This window comes from Triticum urartu, chromosome 3 (assembly GCF_003073215.2).
Source record: "Triticum urartu cultivar G1812 chromosome 3, Tu2.1, whole genome shotgun sequence".
Lineage (NCBI taxonomy): Eukaryota > Viridiplantae > Streptophyta > Magnoliopsida > Poales > Poaceae > Triticum > Triticum urartu.
Genome location: NC_053024.1, coordinates 197,580,152 through 197,589,545, shown reverse-complemented (window position 1 = coordinate 197,589,545; position 9,394 = coordinate 197,580,152). Strand labels below are relative to the sequence as shown.

General features: G+C 45.1%; 1 protein-coding gene across 1 annotated transcript; it reads right to left on the bottom strand.

Moving 5' to 3' along the window:
• Positions 1 to 6,867: 6,867 nt before the first annotated feature.
• LOC125546775 (putative cyclin-dependent kinase F-2) lies at positions 6,868 to 8,395 on the bottom strand. The gene is made up of 2 exons (XM_048710911.1): positions 8,201 to 8,395; positions 6,868 to 8,103 (listed from the first exon to the last, which is right to left on the bottom strand). The coding sequence occupies exons 1-2, from the start codon at positions 8,393 to 8,395 to the stop codon at positions 7,108 to 7,110; spliced, it is 1,191 nt and encodes a 396-aa protein (XP_048566868.1). The 3' UTR covers positions 6,868 to 7,107.
• Positions 8,396 to 9,394: the final 999 nt, after the last annotated feature.

Below are 9,394 nucleotides of genomic sequence, written 5' to 3'. Positions count from 1 at the left end.
CTCGGTCATCCTGTTCTCAAACACCAGGCAGTGCGAGAATTTCAAGGGAGGCGATCGAGTCTTGTGGGGAAAAGTGCGCAAACCTCTGCAGAGTGTTAAAACCTAATCGATTAGACGTGTCCCCGGTTACGGACAACTTGAACATCTAGTAGTGGAAATGCTGGAAGATCTCATCACTCTTAATTAAACAGTTGGGTTTTAAATGAAACTTTGGGAATGGATTGAGTTGGGTTTACCAACTCATCCTATGCTATACAGTAGTGGTAGAATAATATCTTTTATTCTAGGAAAAAAACTAGCTTTATGCAAAAACTAAACTTAGAGCTTTCCACCAGCCAAATTGCATGTACAAATAGGTTCATTATTCTTATGATGTGACTTGCCAGTACATTCAATGTACTGACCTCTAGGGCTGCAACATCTTATGTTGCGGGAATTTTCTACACGAGTAAGAGTTACGTTGTAGGGTTACGGTCTACACTCAACTTGCCATTGGCGTTGATGGGACTCCACACCTGTTCGATTGTTTCCGCTAAGATTTATGAGGTATATATCAGTTTTACGTTATTTATACATGTGATTGAACTTTGATATATACATTGACGTAATGTGTGTGCCAGCATACCGATCCAGGGATGGCACGGATACACAGAGGCTTGACCGTTTGAGGTCGGGTCGCTACACTCGATTAATATTTTTTGTCTTGGTCACTGTTGGAGTAAAGTAAATTAATATAAGTGCATGGCGAAGGTATTGTAAGGATAGTTTAGTGTGGGTTGTAAAAAATTTGTTATGCCATCTGCTCTATTTTTTTATTTGTAAGCATATGATCAAACAGGTCATCCCCATGACGAAATTTGGAAAGATCTACTCTGTTTTAAAAATCTGTAGGCATAACATCAAACAAGTTGTGTGCATTACAAAATTATCAAAGCAAGCAGAACTTGGGACCTATTTAGTTGAGTTTACCACATATAGTTTAATTCCCATGAAAAATACATGCTTTTGAGCCTAATCACCGAGACCGAATAAAATATTTGCATAGCAAAACAAAAGAGTAGGAGAAAGCAAGGTGTAGGCAATTGGCATGAAGAGGATGACTGCAACTCACCTATGCTTTTCTTGATATAGTATGCTGATCTTCAAATTTTAGGTGGAGTTGTAGAACAATCACTTGATTTTGTTCTTTAAGTTGAGCTTATGAATTCTCTTCATATGAATTTCGCCCTATAGTAAGGCCTTTAGCTAATGCCAAGTCCATTTAAACTTGCCTATTGTCCAGTAGGTGTATTTGCTTGATCAATTGACTGTTGTATTTGCTAAAAACAGGTGCGATTGTTTCCGTCACAATTTACATTTAAAATCAGTTATTTTCCTGTACCTATCATTGATCGAGTAAAGTCTGGAAAACCTGGGTTTTCCTGTTTCTATTGCTAGTGTTATATACTTATTCGGTGCGTACTGTGCTCTATACCTGTTGATCCCCTGTTTTCATAACCTAATATTTACATTTAAAGAAAAGAATGGACGTACCTTATATTTTTTAAAAGGAATTATTGTACCCTATGTTTGCTTCCCATAACATGATCTCGTAAATACTACAACATCAAGAGTGAGAAAATGAATACATGTTGATCCCCTGTTTTCATAACCTAATATTTACATTTAAAGAAACGAGTGATTGTACCTTATGTTTAAAGAAAAGAATGATTGTACCATATATTTGCTTCAATAACCTGATCTCATAAATGCTGTAACATCAAGAATGAGAAAATGAAATTTGTTTTCTACTAACAATGTGCATACATACCCACACATGTTAATCCCATGTTTTCTTGGTGCTTGACAAATAGTAAAACATGTATACTCAACATTTTAGGAAAGCTCAGGCCCCTGATGTTCTCGAAGAAATAGCTAAGCCAACACATATCATTCAGTTACTATGAACATTGTGTATCTCGCTTGAATTTGATACAGACACATATACAATCATAAACTGCACTAACTCATTGTATCTTCTTCACTGTCATCAGTCAGCCGCAATGGAAAAAATCAGGATCCCAACAAAAGACCTTCTGGACGCTATGATGCAGCAGCTTGGCCTTCCAAACGCAGTATACTCAACACAGAAGGCAAAGACGGTTGGTCTTGACGCAGTCATCCACTATCCATCAAAGTACCAACTGGACAACCGACTTCCAAGGAAATCAATATCCATTTGTGTGTACGGTAAACTCAAAGAAGTTGAAGATCGACCGGCAACTAAAGCTCTCAAGTAGTCCAAGTGAAGTGAAGGAACTTTACCGCATAATAGATACACACTTCATAGCAAGGTCAACACCCAAAGCCAACAATCGGAAACATATTTTGTCATAGATAAGATATGTTGCTAATCGTCTTAACCATACAAGTTTACAATCAGAAGTCGTTATACAGCAAAACAAACAAGTATTATTGGAGCCTGGACGATGATATTGAAGGAATCTCTGCTCTGGGAAATGTAGGCCATGAAGAACAACAGCTATGACGACTTGCCTCAAAGAAATCGTTCTAAACATCCAGCGATACATCTGTCTAACGTAGCTCTGCCTAGCAATATGCCTTGCTTATAACATTGTAAATGATCGTTTGTAAGCTTCTTAGAAAACATATATTATCATCGACCATCTATCTATCATCAATCCGTACTTATTTCCATATGTTTCCTTTTGGGCCTACATATTTTGATGCACACTCTTTCAATAGTTGGCTTGTTCTCGGCCTTTGCGCCATGGGCGCAACGGGTCATCTAGTTCTATAAAACTAACTTGGCACCTTCATAGTTTGAAGTCATCTACCCTTTCATGTATACAATTTCCTCTCTCATCCATTTTTCGGTACTTGCTCTGATTTCAGGTACACTTCTACTACTCCCTCCGTTCCGAATTACTTGTCGCAGGTATAGATGTATCTAGATGTATTTTAGTTCTAGATGCATCCATTTCTACGACGAGTAATTTGGAACGGAGGGAGTAGGAGTCTACACATGTCCCGAATGCACTCCTAACATCTGTAGTAAATACAATTAAACCAGCATACATGCTATCAGATGGAACACTTCAAAGGGCGGGTAGATCAAAGAAGATCAATTGCAAAGAAGAAAATAAATATGTTGCAGGAAAGGGCATGGACAAAACTGATCTTCAACAAATGAGTCCTCCGTAGTAAATGCAATTTTGTATACCTAGTGAAATTCATGTGTTCCACACAAAACATAAGCCTTGTGTCCTTGCCTTGTAGTATCATCTTGTGGGTGTATCTTTTTGTATGAAATATATGCATCAATATGATGCCCGGTTTGTACCCTTCTAGTTTGACGAAAGTTACACACATGTGAATAGGTGAGACTTATATAGATTGAATATTTGAATGTAGCACTGCTTGAATAACATAAGGCGAGAGTTGCAAATGCCTGAGGCCGGAAGGAAAGAGTTGAGCAAACAATATAATGTTTTTTAGGACAACTAGTAAGTGTGCACGTGCAACGCACGTCTATTTGAATTAATAAGTGTGCACACGCAATACGCATCTATTTGGATTAACATATTATACTAAACTTAATACAAGGCAATTTATTCATAAATTTGAAATTTCCTTATAAAGTACACGATCTCTTATTTCCAACTCGTACAAATAATTTGAAATATCATTTCTTCTTAATCAACATGTCTCCTGTATTAAAAGACCACCCACTTTTCTCAATGTATAAAATTCAAAATTATTTAGAAGATTCATCATGATTCTTCATATGCACACATTTATGCAAGTATAGTCACACATGAAAATGTCACTTAGGACAAGCTAAGGAACCGTTTCAGTGCCAACAAATTCCAGTCAAGAATTACACAAGATCGTCATGAACATATACAGAGAGAAGTGACCTCTCTTTCTCCGAGATTGATCGAACAACAAGTTTTTGTATATATCTATCCGACACTACTACATATATACAATATAACATCTCTTATAATCCCTAACATCTAAAATCGATTTCAACTTCCACATGGCATTCTCCGTCTTTATGTATGACATGGTCAAGAAAGAATCCCGCCAATTCCTCTTGAATTGCACGTATGCGATCATGTGGTATGAGTTCATTCCGCATCTGTCACATCTAATTTAAAGAAGAGGGTCAATACATATATATGAAAGAAACTCAATACAATTGATGGTAATAAAATAAAATTGTGAATATTGTTTATGTACTAAATGATATGAAATTTATCATGACCACAAAATATCCTACATTCATCATCATCATAATCAACATGCAGTTTTTGCTTCTCTTATATGTAGTCCAAGTTTTCTATCAGGAAAACATGTTAACTCAACTGTAGATAATGATGGTATGAAAATGCTCATGTAAAATTACAATTGCCATGTATCTGCTGGACAAACAAATACACTTATGCAAACTTCAGGGTTTTTTTAGTAAAACTTATGCGAACTTTAGTTTTTTTCATTAAAACTTATGCAAACTTCTGGGTTTTTTCAGTGAAACGTAATTTCATGACTGCAAGTAAGGTCTTGGTTCAGCGAATTTGTCTGTGAGTTCACTATGTAGTCGTGAGTTGGCCATGTAATAACCGGTAGTCAGTACTTAAAAAAACAGGGATGTCTGTTGCAGGTACGCGAAAATCAGTGAAAAAATAAAGAAAGAAAGAAGGCGAACGTCTCTGTGTGTGCTCCAACGCTCCTCTGTTTCTCATTGCCTCATCTCTAGTTCCTGTACTTCTAGATGTGTCACCACCGGCGAGGTAGCGATGACAGTAAAAAAACAACACTCGATACTTACTTGATTAATGCGTGTGTGTGGTGCGTTCGCGTGAAGGCGAGCGTCTCCGTCGTTCAGGCATGCGAGCGGCCGCGGCGACTATGTCCTCTCACCAGCTGGGCGGCATTGTCGACGCAGGTGAGTCAGTCGTCCAGCTTTGAGGCGGCGGCCTCCACGCACCGGGATTAGCTTTGGACGACGTCGTCCACGCGCGAGTACCGGACAAGCGTGTCCAACGGAGCAGCACGCGTCAGAGCTGAGGGAGTCGGCGGTGGCTTCGGGCAAGTGAGATGGGGCCGTGATTAGCTTCACCTGCTGCACGGTGGCCGAGACCTGCACCGTCCTGGGGACGATGATGGTTGGCGACCAGGCGAATCTACATGCATGGTTGTGGGGGCAGATTTTTTTGACCCGCTTATACTGGTTCAAGATACTGAGCGTTGCCCCCACTTGAAGGACCTCGGCGGTGGGTAGTTGTCAGCTGGGTGTTGTGGATGGAGCCGAAGTCGACGCGGATGCCGGTGGTTCCCGGAGAGCATGCCCAGGATCTGGACGAAGTCGAGTCAGTAGAAGTGTGTTCGGAGGAAGCCGCAGCTCCTCATCGCGTGTCTCCCATTGTGGCTCGCGCGGGTGGTGGGCTGGTGACGACTGGCGACTCGCGATCACAATTCCCTGATAGGAGACGATAGGATGCGCTCGCGATTAGTTTCCTAATAATTAGATGCGTTCATGATTAGTTATCTAATAGGATGCAGCCATGATTAGTTTCCCAATAATTAGATGCGTCCGTGATTAATTTCCTAATAGGATGGCTCGTAATTATTTTCCTAATAATAGGATGCACGCGTGATTTTTTTTCCTAATAATAGGATGGGTTTGTGATTAGTTTCCTAATAATTAGATGTGCCCGTGATTAGTTTCTTAATAGAATGTGTCCGTGATTATAGTTTCCTAATTGACCAGGCATGGACTTTCATATTTTCCTCCGTGGTGGAGTACGGTCAGTCAATGTAAATTGCTAAATGCGCACGGAGAACAAATTCGGTTAAGGCTAGCCGTTAGATTGAGTTTAATGGGACTAATCATGCGGTGATAATGTATCCGTGTACGTTTTGTGGAGTGCACTTAAAGAAGATAATATTTGCTCTTTTATAAGTAGTATAGATTAGAGCATTTTCAATAGACGATTCATATGTAAAAACAACTAACTTTTGGAGCTTCGAGGGTAAAAAGCGCTGCCCCGGATTTGCTACGCCCCGGTCGGTCACCACCGCGCCGACGATTCCTACGAAGGCGACAAAGGCAGGAGACGGAGGCAAACGGCCGGCAAATCGCGGCCGGAACCCGGCCGAAAGTGCGGCTCGGCCGGCCAAAATCTCGAATGTAGCCGCGGCGGCTCGGGCCGCTGACTTGCAGCCACGGCCGGCGGCGTCCTCCAGCAGCCAAGGAGCTGTTCCTCCACCTCCGCCGCCGCCACTGCCGGCCGTACAGTGGCTGAACAGCAGCCACGCGGCCGCCGGCCGGTTTACATCTTTGCTTTGGGCCATATGTTGGAGTTGCTCTTTTATTTACATCTCCGTTTTGGATTATTTGTTAGAGTTGAGCCTTTTTCGAAGATGTAAAAAACACTTTTTGATACTCCAAATTTGGACCATCACCGGTTTGGAGCACCAAAAACATCATCTATTGGAGATGCTCTTAGGTGCTCATCGAAGTTCCAGCAAAATTGTTTGAATCCGAATTGATCTTGGTGGTTTAGTAGTGTGTGGACATTGGTAAGTTGGTGGATTAGACATACAGACCCAAAACATATTTCCTGTCAACACTCATGCGTATGTTTACCTACACAACCAGATTGGTAAGTTTTCGCAAGAAACTGACCGAATGTGTAAAAAATAAATACGATATGAGAGAACCGGTCTAATTTGACAGAGGTTTCTCATTGGTCAGTAACATTTTTTGCCTACACAATCCTCATTTCAAGAACTTCCAATTCACATTCAGCAGGTTGTCGCCAATTTCATTCAACACTTTGCATTGAACACTACATGTTATAGCACAAAAAAAAAACCTGCACCGCAGCAAGCCTGCATGTGTACAGAACTACAGATGCTACAAGCTTGAACAGAGACAATTTATTCTGCTCTAGGTGCACCAAATTGTCATCCAAGCATTTACATATTTTGCATCCAAAAAGTTCCAAGCATCGAGGCAGAAGAACAAGATCTTCCTGTGGAGCGATCAGCAGCGCCTTCATGTGGCCAGTGGAGCGATCAGCGGCGCCTTCTTCCTGATCAACATCTTCTTGGCCGTGACTCTCTTCTGGGAGGCATCAACGGAGCGAACTCCACCACTTCCTCCTTTATGGACACTGCCATCGTGTCGATCTTTGCAGCAGCAGTAGGAGCAGAAGGGTGGGCGTTTGCAGCAGCGGTGGCGAACCACGGGAGCTTCAGCGCGGTGGCCGCCTTCAGCCGCTTGTCGGGGTTGCATGTAAGAAGACCGTTGAGGACCTTGAATCCCTCCGTGGACAGTGTCTCCTCCGGGAACAGATCTCGCAGCGTGCTCTTCTGCCCCGGCACCAGCGGCGGCGGGGCGGCGTGCGGCAGCGACGTGAACCCCGGCCACGTCGTGTCGTCCGGCACGCCCACCACTTCGTAGATCCTTTGGAACAGAGATATGAATTCGGCGGCCCGGAAAATCCTCTTGCCCGAGAGCATCTCCGCCATGACGCACCCAAGAGACCATGTGTCGACGAGCGCGTCGTAGTCCTCTTTTCCAAGGAGCATCTCGGGCGCCCGGTACTCGCCCATGCCAACCTCCTCCTCGTACGGCGGCGCCTCCGACATGGACATGGCGACGCCAAAATCGCAGATCTTGACGAATCCTCCGGCTTCGTCCCCTCCGACGAGGATGTTGGCAGGATTGATGTCGCGGTGGACGATGTGACACCGGTGCATCTTCTTGGCGGCCGTGAGGAGCTGCCACATGAAGGTGCACACCGTGGCCTCCGGGAGCCCGCCGCCCCTCTCGCTCAGGAGAACTTTGAGGCTCTTGCCCTCGACGTAGTCCATGACGAGGCAGAGCTCGTCGGTCACGTAGTCGAGCGTGACGCCGCGGAAGCCGACGATGTGCGGTTGGCCGCCGCAGGCCTCGAGGAAGCGGGCCTCCCCAAGCACCTCGTGGGGGTCGACGGGGTCGTGGAGGGACTTGATGGCGACGAGCTGGCCGGTGGCGCGGCACCGCGCCTTGACGACGGCGCCGAACTTGCCTGCACCGAGGCGCGACTCCTGGTCGTAGTCATAGGTGGTCCCGACGTGTCACGGGAACTACTTCATCAACCACAACCAAAGAGGCTCAAGGCCGGCCCACGAGGTCCAAACAGACTGCAAAGCCCAACCCAAGGAGGCATGACCTCATATATAGAGAAACACATCGCTTCATGGAAGGGGCATCGAAGAACTGGAACCCGAACTGGCCGCCGTTGGGCGTTTTCCCTCTCCCACCTCCCGGCTCTAGATTCCCAGATCCCCTTTCTTGCTGATAGAAACTTGTATCTGTGACTGAATTCCTTGTATCCATGATCCATTGAGTAATTTGTATCTAGGTTCGTATCATTTGATATTCAGAGCCAGTCTACCACCTCCCACCTACAAAATTTCCCCACCATCGTCACCATGAGCAGCCTAGCTGAGCAATTCGATCGAGTAAATAGCATAAAACTACTACTTTACAGGTTAGGGTTCCAAAAAACTACCGATTTTTAAATTTTCTCACATAACTACCAAATGGGATGTCGGCTGTTTCAAAAAACCCAAATCGCTGATTGCTTATCAATTGATCATGATTATGACAGGTCAGGCCCACGCCTAAACGAAGCGTTATTTTGACCGTTAGTTTGACCATTGACTGACATACTGACATGTGAGGCCCATATGTCAGTGTCTCTTTGTCATAATTTAATAAAAAATTCAATAAAGCAATCAGGTCCCTGTAAAAAATGAAAAAAAGCAATCGGGTCCCTGCAGACTTAAAAAAAGCAATCGGGCCCTCCCGTGCTCAAGCTCGCCCTCCCGGCCATGGCGTGCGGCTCCCGGCGCTCCTGGGCGCGGCTCGCGGCGTCCCGTGCCCGCCTTGCCCCGGCGCGGCTCGCGGCGTCCCGTGCCCGCCTTGCCCCGGCACGGCTCGTGGCGGCCCCTCAGCACCTCCCGATGGCGTGCGTCAGTGCGGCGACTGTGCCGGAGCCCCATGGCGCGCGGCGGAGCCTCCAGACGGCGTGCGCGGCAGGGTCGCCGGCCTCTGGTATGCCTCCTCGTCTCCACCTTGCCACCAGGAGCTCCAGCGAGCTCCTACCATCAACGGCATCGTAGGGGGGCTCGGAGTGGCATAGGGCGGTGGCCGGACGTGGCACAGAACGGCGGCATGGAATGTGGTCGGCGGCCATGGCGGTTCTGTGCTGTTCCTGACGAGCAGGGAGAGTGGAGGAGAAGGGAGGCAGAGAGGAGAAGAGGAAGATAAGAAGAGACACTGACATGTGGGCCTTACATGTCAGTTAATGGTCAAACTAGCAGCCAAACTAAC

What these genes read in the sequence shown, in the direction of transcription:
- LOC125546775 (XM_048710911.1), bottom strand. Translation starts at nt 8,395, where the DNA reads ATGGATACAAGGAATTCAGTCACAGATACAAGTTTCTATCAGCAAGAA. An exon ending in TCCTTGGGTTGGGCTTTGCA is followed by an intron (nt 8,104 to 8,200) that starts GTCTGTTTGGAC and finishes GACTACGACCAG; the next exon opens with GAGTCGCGCCTCGGTGCAGG.